Source organism: Filicampus tigris, chromosome 14, assembly GCF_054856515.1.
Source record: "Filicampus tigris isolate MCC_2025a chromosome 14, RoL_Ftig_1.0, whole genome shotgun sequence".
Lineage (NCBI taxonomy): Eukaryota > Metazoa > Chordata > Actinopteri > Syngnathiformes > Syngnathidae > Filicampus > Filicampus tigris.
The window spans coordinates 15,606,128-15,629,850 of NC_141230.1; the positions used below are offsets into that span (position 1 = coordinate 15,606,128).

Sequence of the window (23,723 nt, forward strand, 5' to 3'; positions counted from 1 at the left end):
ACCTGTATGTCACACATTTTTAACCTTGTTTACTTCACCTGTTTACAATGGAACAGTCCAAAGTTGTATATGAAATGAGCTCTGGGAGGTATGCTGTTTAGACAAGGAAAGCACACAAACAGCTTTGCTGACACAATTCTGTATGTAATTACTTTTAGAGGTTGCACAAATAACAGATGGAAGGTGACCTTTTCACAATATTTATTTATGCTTGAAATTTAATCTGGCCTTTCTGAAAAAGAACGAGCAGAAACGCTCAAATATCAAAAGGAGGCGTGTTTAAACAATCATTTTCTTTATTCAAAGATTAAATAAATGCCTTTTTTTTAAGGATATTTAGACTTGTGTTTTCTTTCTTTTATTTGCACTGAAAAGAAATGCTCATTGACGGACACTAATGAAACTAATGAAAATAACACGGGCTGGAAATGCGCAAAGTGATTTAATTGTACACTCTTACTAAGCTGTTCAGTAATGTGTTTGTTTCTTCAGAGAGTCCTTGACACACAAGGAAATGGAAATGGTCACAGGTTCCAATAAAACACAGCAAACGATCACCAAAAGTCCCTGTAGGAAATTGCCAGCATTTGTGCCTCTCCCACTGTGATCGAGGTCTAATTCCGACATACTCATCAGCTTATCTCTCCTCCGCCTTCGACTCCTGTCTCCTCCCATCTCCTCAAGAGCTAACTCAAAGCTAATTTGCAATTCTCACTGGCAGAGAAATGCTTGTCTCATCTTGGTGCTAGGTAACTAAATTATGGGAGGAATGGGAAACACAAGAACGTAAAAAAAGAAGCAGAAAAGAATTTCAAGAAAGTGTAGTCAGACACACTTGACTTTATATGAAAAGGGACTCATTGGTGTAGTTCACACGGCTGACTGTGAGCGCCCGAGTGGTTGTGTGTCTCTATTTTGCGTACGTCTGCTGTCATGTAAAAAAAAAAAATCTTGGCCTCGTCCTATGAGTGTAAAACGAATGACGCTAGTTGGATGGGAGTCAGGACATCCCCATGTGTGTAAATGTGTATTGGAGGTTTGTTCCCTGCTGTGGAGGCATCTGTCTACATAACAGCCTTCGGGTAATAGCAGGAAAAGCCTCCACCTGCTGAGTGACACATGCACACACAAACACCCACAGTTGTGGTTTCATTGCAGATCACACCAAAAGCTAGCCATGCAGGCTCAAGTGTATGTTAACTGGAAGTGAGAGATCACCAGTTTTGGTGACGTTGACAGGGACGCACAGAACCTTTACAAGCATTAACTGGACTGTTGCATAAAGCAGACTTTTGAAATCTACAGTATGCAGTAATCTGAACATGATTTGGGGGATCTATATTTATAAACAGCGCAGCTGCATTCGAGCATAAAAACTGGCGTATCCTGATTTTGATGCCAAGACGCAAGCTTCGATGCACTTTGTTTGTGAATTTGTTTCATCTCTCTGGAAGCTGGGCGTTACTGAACATTTGGTGGCTGAAAGACTAAACTTCGAAGGCACCAAATAAATGTTTAATCACCTCCTTATATTGTTACATATGCAGTACACAGCAAATTGATTGATTACTAGTTTTGAAATCAAAAGTCAAGGACAATCGTTTGCTCAACTATTTCAAGTTACTATAAAAAGAGTAGCAAATGGAAAAACTCAGTAGATGTAAACTGGGACTTGGGAGAGTGGACTGTGAGTAACCATCATTTGTGCATGTAAATATAGTCACTGAGCTATAAATGTTGTATTCTAAGCAACTAATATAAACAACTTCACTGAAATGAGTCAGAATTAGCATTGCTGTCAATGCACCTGCACCTGGATCACATTCACCAAAACTGTTACACCACCTGTGCCACAATTTAGACCTGCTTTCACATGGTCTAAAATCTAAAGTCAGCAAATTGTAAGGTACAATGTGTAATAAAAAATGCCCTTGCCCTGGCACCAAAATAAAGATGCGGCAAATTTTTTTTCGCAGCTGTCCCTTCAAGTTGCTTGGATGTGAGTCTCAGCCTAGTGATATGGCAACTTGCAAGTATCAGTAAATGTGCCCTCTCTTCCCAGTTAGAGACCTCTGGCTTTAGATGTCTGACGGTGCAGTCAACAATCTGCTCTACAGTTCAGCCTGAGTCAATAAATGTCATATCGATATTTTTTTCTTAATGCTTACTTGCCTTACAAAGTATGAAATCATGATATTGAATTGAAACACACGCTGCAGTAAATTGAATATGCTTGTATACATTTCTGTTGTATTGTACAATCTGATTGCAGTATTTTTCTCTCTTTTTTGATAGCTGTTTGGTCAGAATTTTCTTTTAACACGTTGCAATGCAATGCACTTCCGGGGAGGAAAAAAAAAAAAAAGTCTTGGAATGGATGGACCGCTTAATCAACTGATTAATGATGGAGTTCATCACAGGCTATTAAATCCAGATGCTTCACCTTGCCAAAACATTTTGGACAATTCAGTTATGCCTTTGGAGGAAATGTTGTGCGAAAAGCAAGCTTCATAAAAAGATATGCTTGATTGAGTTTGGTGCCAAAGAACTTGAGAGCCCTGACCTCGAAAACTGTTGGGTTGAACTCAAACAGACTTTGTGAGCCACTCCCTCTTTCAAAATCATTCAGGATGAATGGATAAAATCTCAAAGACCTTCTCCACCGACAAAAGCTGTTATAACGGTCAAGGTCGCAACAACTCTCCATTTTCTTCCACTGACAGTTGTATAGGTGTCCGTTTAATGGGTATACTGTGTTGATGAAGTTAGTTTTGTATGTGCTTGCCCGGGGCCTGTCTCCTCCTCCACTTTCTCACCCTTGTTCTCATGGCACGTCTTGGTCACGCTACAGGCTGACTGGGTCAAAGCACACAGTACATGCTGAACTGCTCATGGACCAGAGCATTATGTAGGCCTACACAACATTAGCCTTCAAAGAAAGCTTGGACAAGATGGTATTTAGCCTCAATATCCCACACCTAAATGTAACTAAGGCAAACATAATCAGGATAAATTTAACAATGTAATTTCAGCACCATGGATAGCTACAACTCAGGCAGCACAGTGAAAGCACAATAATGACAAACACTGGAAGTAAAAGGAATTAGTATCACTATATACTGAATATGAGTAAGTGGCCAATGCTTTGCGTCACATTTGGGGAATTTGGTATTTATTGTATTGGTAAATTATTGCTTATCCCTTTTCATTATTGAACACATTTGTCTATGTTAACGTCAACTGATTTGTAATGTTGTTTTTTTTCTAATAAGGTCATTGTGACAGGGTATTGCATCAGTTTTTTTTTCACATTGTTCAAGAAATCTGTTATATCCTGGTAAAATCTCAGCATTACGCCCCTACACAGGTGCATAATGAGATTTAAATTAAGCAATGCTGCACCATCAAAATATTTCCAAGAAATTATACTAAAAATGTATTCAATACGTGGCAATTTTTCTAAACATAAACATCAACTTGCATTGTATTAAAAAAAACAAAACAAACTTATTTTATATTCTAAATATCCAATATATATATATATATATATATATATATATATATATATATATATATATATATATATATATATATATATATATATAATTAATCAAGTTGGTTACCATAATTATGGTTCAGTTCCCTCGAAGTAAAATGGGCTTACAGACAGAATTCGCACATTTGATCTTTGTCTTCTGTTATTATATATCATCGGCCATATAGCATAATGAAAATGAAAGCAAAAAATTTTTAGAACACACATTGGTATTTTGTTTTTTTTATATGTTAACAAAAACTTCAACCAAATGGGTGAACAAGTGAGTAAAATGAATATGACCCAATAAAAAACTTTGGCAATTACGCTATGCGGCCAACGGTAGGTTAAGTCATATTACTTTCATTTTTGTATGTGTGGAGTCTAAATATTGTTCTACTGTTTTAAAGGAGTCCCTAAGCACTGTCCTTTCTGTCCCTGGAAAGAAGTCATGCGAGGGTGTCAGGAAGGGGAGGGACACTAAGCATCCACGGTAATAAAAGAAAGCTTTCAAATATTAATATACTATAAAACATTATTAAGCTCCACTGCATTTAATTGAGGCATCTTAAATACACAATGACCTGAATTGAAATTGAAAGATGTTTTTTCTTATTTCTGAACAGAACTGAGAAGTAGACATCAATATATATTTATAGTAGCTGATTAAAAAGTATACACACCTTATTCAAATGCCAGATTTTTGTGATATTACAAATAATAGACCAAGGTACATCATTTCAAATCTGTACCCCTACTAGTAACACCAGTCAAATGTACGGATCTAGTTTTTCATAGAACAGCACATTTCGAAAGTGTGTCTAAACTTTCGGCCGGTAGTGTAAGTAACACAAAGTATACCATCTGTCAAGTGGTAACAAAAACTTAAAATCATCTTTTGTCTTTGTGTGTATACGTTATTCTTGCTTCGGATAGTGATTTATTAATGAAATGAATGAGTTATTCATTTGAAGGCCTATTCAGCTCTCACAGCCCTCACAAAAGGCTGATGATTAAATATTGAATCCCAGGAGCCAGATTGTAAAAAGGCCTTGTAGGTGATGAAGAGCATCTTGAAATGGGATTGGTGTCTAACTGCAAGGTTGTAAAGATTATTGCGAGCTAGATTGATGTACTCTCAAGACTAAATGTTCGCCAACCTTTTTGAAACTAAAAGACACTTGTTGGATACACACTTATAAAAGAAACAAATAAATTAGTTTAACAACACATGGGTAATTTAATACTAGTCATGTATGTGAAGACATGGGTCATGTTATCTCACCATAATTGTCAACAATACTTTAACATAGTAGGAAATTGATAAATATCAAAAAGCAACACTTTACATCTAAAAGCAATTCTACTAATGTTTACATTTTAAAATGATCACTTCTATAACATTCCAAGTAAATCACAATGCCCCATTACTGGGGAGCTTTTTTAAGTGAGCTACTCATTTGGTCCTTTGCGGTTACCTCTAGATTGGGTATTTGGGAGCGCATTTAAAACCAGTTTTGTTCATACAATTTGGTAGCTGTCAGATAACCTCATATTTAATACTTTGACATTTGTTGTTAACATGATGAAAATCTATTACAGTTTTAACACTGTATGAGCAAATTACATTGTTTTTTTTATAATGCAATGTTTATAACTGTGTGCGCACACTCAATATGAATTTATATAATGTGACACACTGTATATCAAAACTTCTTTTGACAGTAATAAATTAGATATGTCTGATGGTAATGATGAATATAAGTATTACTTCTGTCTTTCTGTTGTTGTGCTTTTTAGTTCTACTGCAATATTTGTAACGCAATCAATCAAAATCACAAAATCAATTGGTTGGGGATACAAATGACCCCATTGTGAGACTGATAAAGGTTAGCTCATCTTATTTTAATATCCTCAAATCATTATTTTTCAAATTACTAGACAAAACAGAGCAAAGTAGTGTGGTTGAATTTGTTAATTGATATTCTTGCTTTGGCATTCATTTTGTTTAATTGGGATCACTGATGCTATAGTGGTACATTCACTGGACCAAATGTCAATCGCTTGGCTGAAAATAGTAGTAATATTAGTCAAATTGGAATAAATGGATTGAATGATATTCAAGACAATGTCAAAGAGTGAAATAACAAATATGACTTTTTTTTCCCCCCTATAATATTCTGCCGATATCCAAGTTGTTCTAAGAATCAACGCTGCAACTGATACAGTCCCTGTGAACCCAAGATAAAGATGCTTTGTTTGCCTTGTATGTCTGTGGCTCCAGTGGTAGAGCAGGATGAGGATTCAGCATCTAACACTCTCCACCGCCACTCCGCTGTGTCTGAGTCCCCTCCCTCAACCCCGCTCCCTCTTAGACACCACACACACGCGTGTATTCAGTGTGTCGGGTGTGTGTTTGTTTGGCGTTGTTTTGATTGCCAGCGCTTGTGTGTTTGGGCTGTGCTGGCTGGCTGAGCGAGCGTGCCCGGTGCAGAGCTGATGGCGTGCCAAGTGCTCCCTGCGGGCTGGCTGTGCCTTCCACTCTGCTCAGCCACCGTGAACGCCAAGCCGACAGACTGCTGCAGGGGGAGAACCACTTCCTTTCTCCCTCCCCGTCTCCCCTACATTCACACAGGCTGCATAATCATCCACATCATTTTTTCTTCACTTACTGACCACCGCATTTTATATTTATTTTTGCCATACATCATTTGTACTATCCTCTTAACCTAGTGCCTCCAATAATGTTGAATACAGTTTAATCATAACGGTTAGATACAGTATTCACAGTTAATTGGCCCCACAATACAATTAGCATTTACAAGAATGACCTGTCAAGGCTATTTGAACCGAATGAATAAAGAATTCTCCATCCGGGATGAATGCTAGCAACCAAAACATCAAACCATTTAAGCTTTCCACGGGTGGGTAAACTTGCTGCACGGCAAATTTTTTTCCACCGCTTTCCCACAAAAATGCCCACTATTATGGTAAAGGCTGTTAAGGAGTGAGGTATTAGTTTTTCCATAACATGTTGATGATTGCAATTTTTCCATTTATTTGACAGGATGCAACTGTTTGGTAACATTTGTCCTTTAAAATTAGCAGGAAAATTCATCTTGGACAAGGAATTGCGTTAGCTAGTATTCATTAACATTTAACTCTAATTACCAGGCTCATTAAAGCGTTGAATTAGTTGCAACATTCACTCAGCTTCCTCTCTGTTTAATCGTGAAGCAAATGGAGCGTCACAAGTTTGAAGTGATTACTATTGAGATGGAAGTGCCATGCACAGCCCCATGAAATGTCACTCAGCTGCCCTAAAAAGAGGACGGAAGCTCCGTGAGCAGTTTACTTCCACATTGTAGGAAAGCTGTCGTGTGTGCACACATACAAAGAATTCCAGCAGGATAATTCCAAGCCTGACCCTGTGGCGTTTGAAACTGTTCATAACAGCTATTGAAGTTTGTGTGAAAACACCTTTCCAAAAATTGTAGTGTTTTGCTCATTTAATTTCACAAGTGACACATATTATCTATTTGTATAGCCTTAGACCTAGCCTCTGGGTATTGGGGCGAGCTAAACTCAAATGACATTTGGAGATGTTCATCCAAAACGGCAACCACAAATAGGGAAGAGCTGGGAAGAGTAAGATTTACTTTCCATGACCTTGCTGTTATAATTGTTTTATTTATTGTTGACATCTATGAGCCGTTTCCCTGCATTCAATATGTACATTATAAAATATTACATATCACTGCATGATTTCTCCAAGAAACACACAGGGACACAAAGCGATGCTCATTATTGAGAAGGTCAAGATTAAAACAACTCTCTCATGGTTTTACCCCCTCAGGTCATAACCTTGAATTGGAAATGACTTATTGAGTAATTGATTGGTGATTACAGCTAAGGGAATATATTAAGTGAATTAACTGGAAACGGATAACGCTGATGCTCAAATGCTCATTGCACACATAGGGCCCAATCATGCACGAATCATGACTTTTACTGTAATAATTTACTGCAACAAAGACTATTTTAAAAACATTTGCCACGCAGAAGCAGTCTACTGCAGGAATGTCAATTTTCTCTGCATCCAGCACAAAAAAATATAATGCAGAACACTAACGTTAAAGAGAAACATTTTTACTTATTGCACTTGATAAAAAAAATTTAAAAAATGTCTAGCTGCCCGAGGTTGAACTCATTCATCTTTAATTGCCTTTCAAAATTAGCTGTAAACAGTATACATATTAAAGCTAATTAATCGGCAGACTAAGAAATGAAGTGGGAGAATGAATTTTTAATTGTGCTGACAAGTTCGGGGAGAGGACATGATTGTTCATACTGAAGATCTGCAGAAGAGGTAATGTAATGCTGATGCAACACTACCCAAAAAGCATTTTCCCCAACTAGAGCAACCAATTCCTTTGGCGTGCATTTCTGGACTGCTCACCTCTCTCCTTTTCATGGTTGTTTTCATCATCTCATTGCTTGACAAGACAATGGATAATAACCCAGCGATATCACAGACACCAGCAAATGAGAGTAATCAAGCTGTCTTGTCCTGGTGCTGTTCAGGTTCACTCATCAAACCCTAATTATCACCCAGGAAACCAATGTTCCGCTTTAATTATTCTGATGAATGAAATAGTATAGAGAGGAATCAGTCTGCAGCCAAGTGAAATAACAGCTTTTAGTCATAAAACACAGCAGAGTAGGAGGATGAGGATGAAGACGAGGAGGAGTAAAGGTGACTCCAGGGAGAGGCAGTGTGAGGGAAGTGACAAAGGTAATGGATAAATTGGTTTCAGCATGGATGAGGAGGAACCATAAAAAAAAGTTGGTCATATGAGGAATGCGGTGACAGGAGCAACTCTCAAGGCCAACAACTGACTTTTGAGTAGTGCTCAGTAATGATAGTCATACCTTTGGACTCTTAATGATTGTTTTCCCTCGAGATCTGGCCTTTAAAATTGAGTCATTAAAGATTTTTTTCAATGGAAATCCAGGAGATGACTCAATTGAGCTATGGTCTTGTGTGGTCTACTTTTAAGGTAGAACTAAACAGGAGTTGGGATTGTTCCTAATAAAATCTTAATTTCTAATCGTTCCAAGTGTTATATTAGCAAGAGTGTTGGGATTTCTATGCTTTCATCCTTGCGGAAGCATTATTGTGCTGCAGCACTGAAACAAGGCAATGCAACAACCAGCGCATGAGTCGTATAAATTGCACAGAACCCTGTCCTTGACCCCATTAAACATATTTTGGATGAACTAGAACGGCGTTGTTGAGCCAATATCAGTGACAGTTTATTCTACTTTGTAGATGAATGAACAAAAAATAAATAAAAAAATCCCCACATACTACGGTCGTAGAAAGGCCTTTTTTGATCCAATTCACTCTGTATTAAGTTAAACGTAAATAGTTGTGATCCATATTGTAGTATTAATTTATGGGACATATATAGATGGTGGTGTAATTTACATGAAGCGAAATACTGAATCAGTTCTTCAACTTCAAAAACTTGGCCCCACAGCCACAGGAGGAGATGGCCCCATTAGAGAGCAAAGGAGATGACAGACTGTGACAAGCCACTACAGAAAATCACAGCACGGCATTGGCAAGCAAGTTCACAGCCGTATACGTACAGTAGCTATGTACAGCATATACAAACAAACACTAATCTCAATTAGTCTTGCTGTCTATTTGTCCTAACATTTGAGAAATAGTCAAACAATCCCTGAACCAACAGGACATCTACATGAGAAATGCAATTGTTGATGATTGGAGTAATATGGAAGATTTATACAGCGTCACTCAACTGTAATGGGAAATAATAGCGTATTAGAATATAAAAAAATCAAGCAAAGTACCTTTTTACACATTTCTTGTGATAAAATGCATAATTCTAAACTAAAATATATATCTTTTAAATAAGTAAAATCACATGCACGAACAGGAAATGAAATCACCTTTTCACTGAGCCTAATGGCATTTAAATTTAGTAACCTTTGATACACCAAGTAACAGACTCATTATTAGAAAACAGACTATATTTGTTCACTTACTAAAAAAAATATTTATAACAGCAAAAGTATATTTAAGTATTGAAAATCACTCCACTAAATATCTTTTTATATTGAAACCATAGTGGAGGCCTTCATTATCATTTTGGAAACACATTTACATCTGTCACAAGTTGGCCGCCTGAAAAACACTGTCAAGTTTGAATCCCTGCCCCATCGCGTGACTCACCTCCTGGAAGCCTTTGCACTGTCGTAAATTATAGATCAGATGTAACTAGTACTGTCAAACTATTCTTTGGAGTACATTATTCATTAATCATGAATACAAAATTTAACTATGCAGATGGCTACCTCACAATACCGGCTCACAAATACACTTTGCATACATGCACGGTACGGTAAAACCGATTCCTCCATTTAAAGTGAATAAATGTACCATTTAACATGTTTAATTTCACATGATTGATGACTGATTGAGCTAGTTAGTCGTCTAGATTAGTATAATGTAAATTCATAATGCACAAGAATAAAATTGGTGAACACATTATCATCTCCACTATCCGACAACAATTCTGACTCACCCTTGTCGAATACCCAAAGCACAGTATTATAGTGGTAAATTGGTGACATTCAACACAAACATGATGCTGGCAATGCAGAAAAAAAACCTAAATAAAAAAAAAAACAAAAAAAAAAAACTAAAAGTCTTGTTCCGGCTGAGGGCAACAAGTCCTTGCTTCTTATCTACAGTCCAGCTGAGTTGCTTCATGCTATCGGCAGGCTGTTATCTTGGTGCCCCCTCAAACCTCAGCATGGTGTGAGCTACCTGCACGCTATCAGTGACTGTCCTCGCAGAGAATCATCCATGGCCGCCGGGCCTTCTGAGACCCCGCACTGACCTCTCCTTGGTTTTCCTCAGCCGACCTTGTTGGCCTGTTTTACTCACCTACTGTCATTTTTCTTCCCATCTTTCACTTTCTCCTTGCTGCCAATGTTAATGGCATCCCTATTGTACGTTTCAAAACAAGCCTGCATACAAGCACAAAAATGCAAATTTCAAAAACACTGTTGTAATAAAGCGCATCCATCTTTTTGTGGTCAGGTGGTAAACATGTCAACGCAGAAATGAGGCTTTTGCTCCTGTTACATCTAACTTAATATAGTTGATTCAAAAGCTTCATGTTTTCTAAGCTGTGTCACCATCTGCCCCTTTCCATACTTGTGAATGGGTGCACGTTTAAGGGTTAGGTGATTGCACTACGTCAGTGTTTCTCAACCTTTATTGAGCCAAGGCACATTTCACATCAGAAAAAAATCTCACGGCATACACCTTAACAAAACGATTATAAAAAAAAATAAAATAAGTGGCTATAGAGGATGGAAGAACATTTTGATTTGCCTGTTACTCTGCGTGGTTGGCATTAATAAATTTACACATTTGTTTTATTAGAAAATATATATTTTTTTGTCAAAATAAGACTTTGGATGATTTACCGCGGCACAACTGATTATCTCCCACGGCTTACTAATGTGCCAAGGAACACTGGTTGAGAATCACTGCACTCTGTGGTTCTCACCAAGTGGCCTGCAGGGTATAGTTTGCACCGACTACTGCAAATCTAGTCCTCCCCATTTGATAGCTTTCCTTTGGGTGCATGCAGCTTTGCTCTTGCCTTGTGTAGCTTGTTGTCCAACTGATGTTAATATAAAGTAGGTGGACAACAAGGCTTAGCCTTTCTCCAAGTTAGGTCAAGTCAAATATTCACTTGGAGTAAATTAGGTTTAACAGTCTTCCTTCCTGCTGTGTAATCTAATTTAAGTATTAGCAATATGCTATGACTTTTTTTTTTTAAACTCATTAAACAAGTGCAAGTGAGTTCTATTTTATTTTCTCTAGTATTCTACACCAGTCTATAAAGGATGTTAATACAGTGCCTCCCTGATTGCATGTTTTCTCATGCTGCAAATGTCACATTTGTATTCATGGGGGGATGTATTTAGAGCAAACTGCACATCAGGGCCAACCAATTATCCCATCGCAATTGAGAACACGCATATTAGAAATGTCAAATTACAAAAACTAAGAATGCACATTGCATGCCTTGCAAAACAATAACTGGAAGAGCCCAGAAAAAAAAATAAAAGGCCACACCGCTATGGCAAAGTCAAGCTCCTTAATAGGGTACAGGGTTTGCTATGCAGCCAGGTCCCAAAAAATGGTGAGAAAAAAAAAAAAAAAAAAAAATCAAACCAGAGGTATTAAGCATACCAGCGACAGATTGAGTGCAGGATTGAGAGAGAGGAGTGCAGAGATAAAAGGTAAAATATTCAGCTTGTTTTGATCCTACATGTCAATTTTGAGTAAATAATGGCTTGCTGGTTTCTCACAGCATTTTCCAACTTTAATGGAAAAAATACAGAAGTTTCTTCCGTTAAAACAATCATCCCTTGGATTTAAAACAAAAATATACTTGAATATATATATATATACTTGAATATATATATATATATATATATATATATATATATATATTCAAAATATACAACCCAATAAAAAGTGACTTTACAAATTGAAATGAAACATGAATGAATAGTGCATTTTATCTTGTGGAATACAGTGTCGGTCACAAAAACGTAAAGCAACACAATGGCGAATGATGAAACTGACATTAATTGAAGCCGAAAAAAAAAAAAAGGTTAGGAAATAACTGACGCCCCCCCGCCTCTTCAAATTGCCGGCCTCCAAGTGGGGCCACTATTACAAAAGTAACATTGCGTGCCGGTTAATCTGTCGTGACTCACAGTGTTGGATAGGACAAAATGGCTCTACAGTAGACGCCTGATGCTACCTCAGGTAGCTGTGGAGAATAGAGACACTGCACCGTTTACAATGGGAGTGATTATTCGAGTGGCGACAGTGACAGCGATGCTAATGAGTGTTGACAGCCACACCCCCATGGCCGTTTGTTCTAATAGGCTAAACATCAGGCCTAAATGATTGGCGCGCGCGCACACACACACACACACAGCTACTATTATTTAGTCTCAAGATAAACCACATTTAGCCATTTTATTTCATGTGCTTTTATAGTCTGACCAAGGGAACACAGAATTGCCATTTCTTAATAGGCAGACATGCCAAAACGAACAAACGGCTGTACTGTATGTATTATTAGAGCACGATGTGCACTTTAAATCTGGAATATTTATATTTGCTGCAGATGATTCCTTTTAATATGCGGCTATGGTAAGATGTTTTTCTTAATTGAGATAGCCTGCTTGAAAAAACAAAAACAAAACAAAAAAAGGACTAATAACATTGTAAAAATCAATTAGGCCACTTGATTGCTATAATGAGGTTTATTCAGCAGAATGATTAGAGTTCATGCCAGCGACACAGCATGATAAACTCATTGTTCAGTGGGAAAACAGTAAATTGGGAAGAAGAATGAATGAAGGCCAAGAGGAATGATAGAGTCAAAAACGGGACACAAGGGCAAAGACATGCAGGGAGGATAATTTGCACTTTCAACTCAGTCACTCATGTGAAGGCAGAGAGACAGATGAGTGCAGATAGGTGGAAACAGGATAGGGGAAATAAATAGAGAGGGAGGAAATACAACCTGGTCAATGTTCAAGTAATTTGACTTTATACTTATATACAAATGGATTTGAGTGACCAAAGTATTCTTAAGTACAATGATATCAGGCAAAATTAATTCATTTTAAGTTTAGTTAAATAGGAGTAGGTGGCAGAAGTCAGTATTGGACTTTGTCAAATACGATGACGTGGGATGACGTTCCTGGACTCATTTTATTTTATTTTTTTTTAACTCGACACAGCTTCCTTCATATAAATGCAAATTGAATGAAGGGAATAATGTTAACTTCAAATGACAGAATTAATCCACATATCCATTTCCTTCAGTTTGGCTTTATATTATACCGTTCAGTGATTTAAAAGGAAATTACACCTGATAATTTATTCCTTTCTGCTACTTTAAAGCAAGTTTAACATTTTACAGCAACTAAACAAGATATATAGGCTACAATCTTTACAAAGCTATTCCAAACCTAATTTTCGAAAACTCACACTTTGTAAATACTGTACGTTTCTTTTAGATAAAACACTCCATCCATGATCCTAAATGGACAACACTGTTTGTCAGGAAATCCGCTTTAGGAAAATTGTTCTCAGGAGTCTGTGGGAATTATGCATGCATAGCGAATTTACCTCCAGCAGTTTTTTTCTGCAGTTAGAAGCAGCTCGTGCATGTAACCTTTTTGGAATTTATGTAATATATACACACACACACACACACACACACACAACTGAATTAATCAGTCCAGGGATGTTGTAATTAACTTAAGGGGACAAAAGTTTTTAAAAAAATGACACAGACCATCACTGCAACACCATAATGGCTACAGTCAACACATCTGTTAAGGTGTTAAAAGATTTGTTAGGAAAACAAGATCACCTTTCCACAAAAATGATATTTGTTAAATGTTAACTCCTACCTATTTCTTAGCCAATCTTCAAATTATCCACTTATTTTTTTTATTCGCCAACTACTACATTGAAATTTGATTGGATGTATTTTTGAATTGGTACAATACAAAAAAAAAAAAAAACTACTCCATACACAGTATATCCAAGAGTTGCTTCGTAAACACTAGCGATTGTGCCAACATATAAAACTAAACTAGACATGAACAAACACAGTGGTGACTTCCGTGACAAAAAGTAATTTAACAAGGTTTCTCCTTTCCTTGCACTCACTGCTTTGGGACTGTGGCTTCACCTCACCTACAATGTCACACTTTCTGATGGTGACAGTTTGCTGGTGCAAGCAAAACAACTGTTTCTGATGTGTGAATGCACACAGCCTAGAAAAATGGATGATCGGCACTGGAGATAGCTTTTAGCAAGAGGTGCTCAAATATATACACGCACCCACACACACACACGCGCGTGTCATCAGCTGATTAGATTGAGATGATTTAAACTTAGTTTCTAATTGGATGATGTCCCTGGAGGTCATTCTTATCTTTTTGTTACACATTTACATGGCTAAGTACAATGACAGAGTTTTAAAATACAGTCCTACTCAAAGAATTAGAATATAACTATTCTTCTATGACGATAACAAAAATAATTTGATCCACAAAAGAAAAATTTAGGCACTTTAGGGAAGCCAGTGTGCCTTAAATCCCTACAAGGGCTTCAAGCTGTTTAATGCCACTCACAAGTTGATGTTTAGCATCTAACTAAATATAAAACACAGAACAAGTACAATTGAAAACAACATTGTGTATTTGGCCAAACAAGGTTGCCTTAAAGTCCTCCCACTGGCTTAATGTTAACATTTAATACCAACTCTATTGCCATGCCAACAATTAGCATTTTAGAACCCTTAAGCAACACTTAATTTTAACACAAACAGTGGAGCAACACATAGGCAATTTCACAAAACTGGCATGCAAATATTCTTTACCTTAAAATGAAAAAAATTGAAATTAAACTATTACTCAAAGTAGTGGTAGAAAAGAGTACTATTCTTTGTTTATGTCTGCATGACTATATTAAACTTCTCCCCGATGGCCAAGGCAGGCACATCAGAAGGAGTACAATGAAATGAATTGCTGCATTAAATTCGCATGCAGAAACTGCTCATTTTATTTAATTGATAAGCGGTTTGAATAATGGACGTTATTAATCTATGCTTTTATAATGTACAATATATTATTGCGGGTGATGGGTGTGCTGGAGCGGATTGGCCTTTCTATTCATTTCAATGGAGGAAGAGGATTGGAGTGTGATCACATCACAAATGAAACTTTTATATCAAGACACCACCAATATATGCATATTTTATATTTTTTTCTATGCAAAAAAAGACAATTACTGTAACTTTTGCATTTATTGTAGCCCATTGATGTGTAACCTGCATGTTTAGCATAGAGCAATTATAACTTGTGTTAAGTTTGCATGGCACTCCTACGGGTCACAACACGATCATGATTGTCATCTGGAATGAGCCTCCTTGACAGTCTGTCTCTGCATATTGACTTGAATGTCAATGGCTGATCCCATTTTATGACAGTGTAGCACAATGGCATATTGGAGAGCAGCAGGGTGGTTCACATCTTTGATCTCTGAATGGGAGATGCTGACTGTCCCAACACTTTAAAGTCAACTTCGCCAGTCAAATAACAGAATCCTTTTTAAAATCTAAAACACATTTCAATAATAATGAATATTCTTCTTCTTAAAATGTGACAACTCTGTTCAGCAGGCAAACTTTGTGAGCAAACAGTTCAAGAGCAATACCTCCGCTATTGGTTGCAAGCATAAGATCAGAACCATAAGATGGAATGTGACACTGACCGTGACTGTGCAATCATGCGGCATACGTGTGATACCATTCCTCACCTGTATACTGGGCGGAAGCTATCAGGCAGACATGAAATGTCCCCTTACAGATTTATTGCTGACTTGACGTAGAAAATACACAAATCTTTTCCATGCACTGTTGATTTAAACAAAGTGATTTAATAAATGGCAAGTCAGTGTGCTTTCAGCCCTATGTTGAATAGAGTGTTGTCCACAATTTAAAAAAAAAAAAAAAAAAAAAAAAAAAAAAGGACATCTGGTTCAAGAAGCACCTTGAACCTTCATTTTCCCATTACTAGTTGCAAATGAACCCATATCTTAAAGAACAGAATAGCCCCCTCTAAAATTGGATGCCCCAAGTCATTTTGGCTTGGCATTAACATTTCTCAACGTGTACATGGAATTTAGGGGAAATTTGTAGTTGCATAGGTGAGTAACCGAAAATGTATACAATTACGGTAAAAACATAATACTCTAACGGAATAAGATGTAAATATCCAGCCTGTTTAAGATTACCATGCCAAATCATAGCAAGTTTCATTCATTAGTATGGAATGTAGGGTAAATGTCTTCCACAATAGTACATTTGAGTAAAAAGTAAACAGTGGTCCGAAGCAGCAAGGAGCAGTTCACCATCCTGTCAACACCAAGGTGACGATCAAAGGGAGCGGTTCCCTTTCAGTGCCTGGGAACATATGCTTTGATCCTTTTTTGGCCTGACCTGTTTTCGACCTCATGGCTTGAGAGAGAGAGAAAAAAAAGGCCTTTGGTATCTTCTTAGACCTTACAGTAAGGAATCAGATTACTGTGCAAAGCATGAACCTGGAACTGCTTTAAAAGTGGCAAATACTGTTGGACAATATTTCAAATCATGAAAATAAGGGAGAGGTTAATTTTGATTTTTCCTCTCTTATTTTGTTTTTAAAATCATTTTTGGCATATTTGTTAAAATTATCAATATGACCTGACAGGAGTACATGAGTAAAATGATCTATGAAAATCAGTCCTCTCTGGCCCCATCTTGTGTCTCTCATTTAATTTGCAAGTTGCCTCTGCGCACGAGGAAAAACATCCAGGGAAAGATGTCAATCATTTCTGGTGCACTCGCAGGCACAGTAATAGCGGGCACAACTCCACAGCCTCACACTGACCTCTAAGCTTGGGCTGAAGCTATGGCAGAATATCTGCCTCGGGGGGAAAAAAAAAAAAAAAAATAGGAGGGCACCTTAGACCACAATCGTTTGTGTGTGACGTCCAGCGCATGTTAGTGAGGGGCGTGGCTTTGGTCAGAGACATGAGGTGTGTCGGGATTAGTTAAATGAGACTATATTTAAACCTTGCTGGCAGTGTTAACACTGAAAACTCCTCCTTTAAATGTTTAACTTTTTTTTTATGCATTTTGTCTGAAATAAAATGGTTATAAAACATTAAGAATTGAGGAAACAAATGTTCTTAGAAATGAGTTTGAAAGTTGAAGTTGGAATGGATTTTCATCCCTGCATGCAGACTAATAAAAGGCTGTCTTGCTGAAGAGCAGTCATCAAGTTCATTCCACAACAGCCACCTCTAAACACAAACACTGGCTCTCTCTCACACACACACACACACACACACACACACACACACACAACATCTATCCCTCCTCTGCAGTCGGACATCATTCAACGTGCCTAATAGGAAACCTACTGCACTTCACCTCGCATCCCATTACCCTGCCAATCATCATTCCCACCGATGTCAAACTGTGTTGGGACTCTGTGGAAGGACTGTGACCTTGTATCACAATGCTTCAGTCAGAATGGAACAGAAATATTTATACCTGCCAGACAGACAGACTGATGTATAATTCATAGCTTTAAGACCGGCTGTGCTGACCCTGGACTCCGCAAGATGGAGGCTTCTCAGGGTTTATGATACCCTCATTAATACTCTGTGGGGACACTCCCCTGAAACAGGTCCATTTGTGTCCGTTGTGCATCCAGAAATGATACAGGTGTCTTTGGTTTATGTATGGACGTGAACACAGTTTTATGCCAATATATTCAGCATTGTGTTGCCGTATTCACATCCAGATGCTGTTTTGCCATCTGCCCGTTGAGTTTACATGTACTGGAATGCCGCTACGGCCGTATATTTAAACCAATAAAAAGGCAACCAGGGCTACATTTCTCGACCCAACCGCCCCAGCCATCCATATGTTATTACAGTATTGTCACTGCCTGAGTTTAACTCGACGGTTAAACGGGTGACTTTTTTTTTTTTTTTTTTAAATTGTTAATCTTTGCATCCCCTGTATTACAATCATAGGAAGAAGAAAAAAAAGTGTCTGCATGGAATTCTGAACCCCAAGAGGCCAAAACTAAATAGCACAGTTTGTAATAAAAATACATACATAGTGTATAGGCCTGTGCATAAGTAAACATTTTGGTTGAATACTGAAAGCAAAAATATTCTTTAGATTTCATTTAAGGTAATAAAACTGCCCAATTTTCTTCAACTTAATTTCAAAAGACTTTGACATAGGCAGCGTACTAAGATACAAAACATACTTTAATATTTTGCTATAAAACTGTTGACAAAAAGCACAAATGTGTTACTTGAATCACCCATTTTCTTAGTCAAGCCGGAGCACAAATTCAAAGACCAAACTCAGAGCTGTGAGGCAGATGTGCTAAACACTCATCACTGTGACCTGAATTGTGTTGTTGAAAAAAAATGCAACTTGGCAAACAACCAAACTAATTCAAGACTAATCAAAAGACTCGGAGAATGAGACACACCTGGAGTGGAAGAGGAGAGCTGATGGATGGAGACACGAGCAGCACTGCAAAACACAGGAGACGTCAGAAAATTAAGACAGCTGTGGCATATTTTAACAAATTATTCAACCAATCAAATGTGTGTTTTTATTTTACCTTTTTACCAGTGGTTGTTGACCTTTGGCGCTCTCCCTGAAGGTTGAGATCAATTACCGCAAAAGACTCGTGAGCTGTGCTGCCGTCTTCATGTCCCATGCTGAAAATGATTGAACTATGTAGGGTGGGGAAAAAAAAAAAAAAAAAAAAATTATTTGACCTTGAGGTGTAATAATTTCAATAGCCAAAATGATTTGATCAAATGTGTTTTTGTACTCTGTACACAAACAGGCAAAGGAAAGTAACTACTGTAATGGTAAAAGTAAAGCAGATTTAAACAAAAAAAAAAAAAAAAAAAAAAAAACAGGAGATACCTCCCACTCCTCCCTTTATAGAAGCTCACAAGTCACATAATCATATCAGCAAACAATCTCCATACAGCCGATTATTATTTGCACCCAACCTGTGTATACCTGATGAATAAGATGAAAAATGGAGACTGAAAATAGCATGGTGACATTGTCGTGTATTTGTAACAAAAATGGATGTCGAGACATCTCACAAAGACTGAGTGTGTGTCATCAAAAATAATGTAAGCAGGAGAAAACAGATGGGGTAGCGGGATTGCTATTCAGTCCGACCGGGCATTGTGTGCCATCTGTTGACAATAAGATGGCAGCTTTACATTGCAGACGATACACACGGGGGCTACTTTTTGGCTGCAATCATCCTTGTTAGTGCAGATAGTTATTTTCGGTAAGTGGCTCATAAGTGCAGATGCAATGATGCTTGTTGTTCGACGTGGGATTAGAGCTGGAAAGTAACGCTGGAATTTCAACAAAAACAAAAGCTTGTAAAGTACTGTAGCATATGCAAAGGGCAGAAGAAACATAGCCTACAAAAGCACACAGCAATATGTTAAGGTTTTTATTGATTCTGTTTTTTTAATTTAGTCAAAAAAACTGAAAGTGTAAACTCTGCTGTCAAGTACATCTTTATTGTTGATAGTCAGGAAGCAGGCTAGCATATGTACGACTACATCCTGAAATTTCTTTTGTCCACAAAGATGAGCACTAAAATCAAAACTGATGGTCGTCCAACACTCACCATCCTAATGCAGCTTTTGACTTACAGGTTGGTCCTGAGTTTCACAGCAGCTCTGCTTTTGGGTAGAAGTATACTGTATTTCTTAAGATTTGAAGAGGTTCCCCTGAGCAAGTCATCAAGTCTGCCTGAGGATGGCATTTGCGTGACATCCACTCACTGAAATCCAGTGCCAGAGCTAAATGTACCATATCGTCGCTGTCATGTGAAAAACCTTTGTCTAATTTAATAAAATAAATACAATTTTAAAAAAATAAATGCGATGTCTGTAACGCAGAAACACCAGTCACGTAAAAATAAGAAAATGGACAAAAGTGTTTTTCACATGACAGTGACGATATGTCACTTATAGAGCAAAATTTACTCTGTGGTCAAAATGTGCATCGTTCAGCAATCAAATTCCGATTTTGTGTCAGTATATTTACATTAAAATAAATGAAATAAACAGCAAAGTACTTTCAATTCAGTGTGAGACTGTTTTTATGTCATTTATTTCTTTAACTGTATATAAAGTTGTGGAGTTAAAATCAGTATGTTATTTGCACACATTAACCGGACTTCATTGTTCATAGTATTCTATTGTCGGTTATCTGGAAAAAAAATAAATATCACGTTCCTAATAGCAGGTTGGGACACTTAGTTCATTAAAACGTAGTGAAGTAAACTGTTCATTTGTTTAAAACGTCAGACATACACGAATAGACTCAGAAGGGCATTTCAAAATGAGTACTGTGAGCAGTGCAGCCTTAAATTCACCAAGACAGATGCATGGGTTCATCTCTGGTACAACTGTCTAATTTGCATTAGCTGCTGCTCGGTTGTCAGTCATTAGAACGTGCCCAGACTTGCAGCAGTCCGGACACTGAAACAGTTGGTCATAGTTACAGTAGGGATAAACGTTATTAATCTCATGAGGCAAATTAAGGAATGAGCAAAAATATGCGTGCGATTGCGTGATTTACACGTCGACGTGATAAGACTGGAATTAACAACCTTGGCGTGGTGCAAAACAAGTCACTGCTACAATTACCAAATTCATTCAAGTGGACATTTTCATTTTCTTTCATAAAAGATTGAAAAGTTCATTTATGCTGTGAGAGAGTCACCAATTTGTGCATATAGTGTCAAGAATCTTAAGGGACATCAATTTAATTTCATCACTGCACATTCCTACAACACATTACTAGCCTCTGCATGGGTAAGCAATGATGATAACAGCTGACAAAATGATGTGTTCTAAAATATTGTACTTTCATTAATTAAATATTCACGGCAGTTAAATGCAAATCTACAGAATCATTCCACAGTTATATACTTGGGCATAATTGTCCGGACGGATATCTGATAAAATGACAGCCACAGAAACTAAAGTCAAAAGTTGGATGTCTGACTCTCCTCAGCACTCAAAACGGACCCATTTTTCATCAGATGCCCACTTTTCAGGTACTTGGTCTCATTAGCAAGAACCCTATTGATGATGTTCTGATCCAGATGCTAGCAGCAGTTGCGTACAGAGATCATATCTTCTCAGCGCCGGTGTTCTAGTCATTTCAACATCAAAATATGATATAATATGTGAAAGCAGTTATTAACAGAGAAGCACACTTTGGTCTCTATTTTCATAGACAGGAACATGTGAGCTTGGCAAAAAAAAAAAATATATACACTCTTCACTTTTGTGCCTTTGGCAGACCGCGTTGTGCCTCACTGGGTGTTCGCTACTACATTCCCCAGCCCACCTAACAATTTGGTGACAGAAAGTGGACTACAATTCAGACCATCTATATAAAGCAGGTCTAAGTTGTGGCACAGGTGGTATAACGCGATTTTGGTGGATTTAATTGAGGTGCAGGGAATGTAGGGAGATGCTTCCATTGGGTGTCAAACAAGTCTGCTGAGTTCCCCCCACAACGGCGCAAATGCCCCATTTTACCTGCGCCCGGCTACAAAAAGAACACTCTACCCCTGCACACATTTAGACTGTGCTTTGCACTAGACGACATGCACAAAAGTAGGGCCCTCTAGTAAAACACCTCTCCTTGCATTTCTTCCTCTGCCCTCCTCTCCTTCGACAAACAGGGAAAAATGTTGAAAACAGCAGAAAAAAGGTGATGGGCCAGTGTGCATGGAGGGCGTTTGAGATCGTGGCGCCAGGGATGATGGGATGCAAATGGGTGCGTGAAGTGTTTACACATGCCTAATTCCTACTCGTCAATCAACTTGAATGCTCAAGGGAGTTTAGAATCAATTCGATTTGATGGGAATAATGGAATAATGAGTAAAATGTGCGCTTGAAGAGAGAGGGCGTGAGAGAAAGAACTTGAAAGAAAAAAATGCCAATGTTGACGTTTTTGTGTGTCAGATTGGTAGAAGATTCAAGCAGATTTTTATTACTCACCTTTTTTTTTATTGCATAAATTTTAGCACGCTAGGCTTGGGAAAATTTAACACTGACCTTCAGCTGTGATCCACTTGATCTTAAGCAACCGATTTTAAAGTCAGTTGTACACACGCACTAGTGCAACACTTTACATTCTATTTCAACAGAATTTATGCAACACATTGCAAATCCACCTACGGGTTAAAAGTGCACGTGTACACAAAGTACATATATTGATGGCAGAGGATACTCTGCAGTCCAACAAGCCCCCCCAAAAAATTCACAGCATCAGCAATACATAGTTTGAGTGGTTCAGGATTTTAACACTAAGAGGAAGAGTTAAGTGAGGTGTAACACAGATGAATAAATAAAATAAGTCTAGTATTTTCTGTAACTGTTGGCACATCAGTACAGGGTGAAATTAATCTTGGTGGTTTGCCGCATCACTTACACTAGCTCCCTGTTGATTTCCATTCATACAAAATCTAAACGTTTGTCTGAAAACACTTTGCAATTGACCTTGAAGGCCCTGTATTTGAACACAAAAAGAGGCTTCCATTTTAAATTGCGACAGATAATTTGAAATTGTGAGTGTTTGTCAAGCGATGGGATTTGAGTCTTCTTTGTCAACAAAGAAGTCTCAAGACTCGATTTACTGTCTGATATGACATTGAGATTTGAATTATTGACCATTTTGTTTTAAATGAGTCCTCAGTGTGACAATCGTCCACACTTAAAACCACAAATAAATACCTCCTACCTGGATGAGTCTAGCCACCACAGCCGTTATACTGCAACTTCGGCAGGGACAGGTACAGTGTGAGAGAATCGGGAGCAGCAGGCAGACAACGGCAAAGACTGCACGTAGGAGACACGCTCGGATGGAAATAGGGAGCTTACCAAGCTGGTGCACTGATGAGCTGTCATCCGTATTATGCAAATGAAAAGCAGCTGGTTCAAACAAGGGTCAACCCTAAAGGAAGTCAGTGCAGTGGCAGCCAATCACAATGAGCACTGGCTGACACAGGCCCCAGCTGCAACAGATACAGCACATTGCAGGTTCAATCAACTTTAAACAATTACAAAGTACAAAGTTCCATTTGATAAAATCTTCCTTTTCACGATTTGTTAAACATGAAAAAGGCTTGTGATTTTTTTTAAAATTTCAAATCACTTGTGCCGACAAATAAGGACACTATACTAAATACTATCTTATTTTTAATAGTTTCAGCATAATCTCAACATGCTGAGAATGAATGAGACCTTGAACTCAAAACTTTCACACGCACCATTCTATATATTTAACAATAGAGAAATGTCTCAGAGGAGTCTCCCTTATTCATCTCAGAATTTCACCGATGTCTTTTTAGAAATGTCGTATCTGTGGTCAACCCGGCCACCTTAATTCTGAGGTTACTC

General features: G+C 37.8%; 1 protein-coding gene across 2 annotated transcripts in view; it reads right to left on the reverse strand.

The window, feature by feature from the left end:
* The window catches only part of LOC147136524 (ephrin type-A receptor 6-like), a 142,252-nt gene extending 119,033 nt beyond the window's left edge, over positions 1-23,219 (reverse strand). The window contains exons 1-3 of one of the 2 annotated variants that reach the window (XM_086051083.1): positions 23,065-23,219; positions 18,881-18,995; positions 18,746-18,789 (exon numbers count right to left, since the gene is read on the reverse strand). In XM_086051083.1, the coding sequence (XP_085907209.1) occupies positions 18,746-18,789; positions 18,881-18,979 (143 nt within the window). In that variant the 5' untranslated portion in view covers positions 18,980-18,995; positions 23,065-23,219. Of the gene's footprint in view, positions 1-18,745; positions 18,790-18,880; positions 18,996-23,064 lie in introns of those variants that run through there. The other variant, XM_086051084.1, reaches the window with a different exon arrangement.
* Positions 23,220-23,723: the final 504 nt, after the last annotated feature.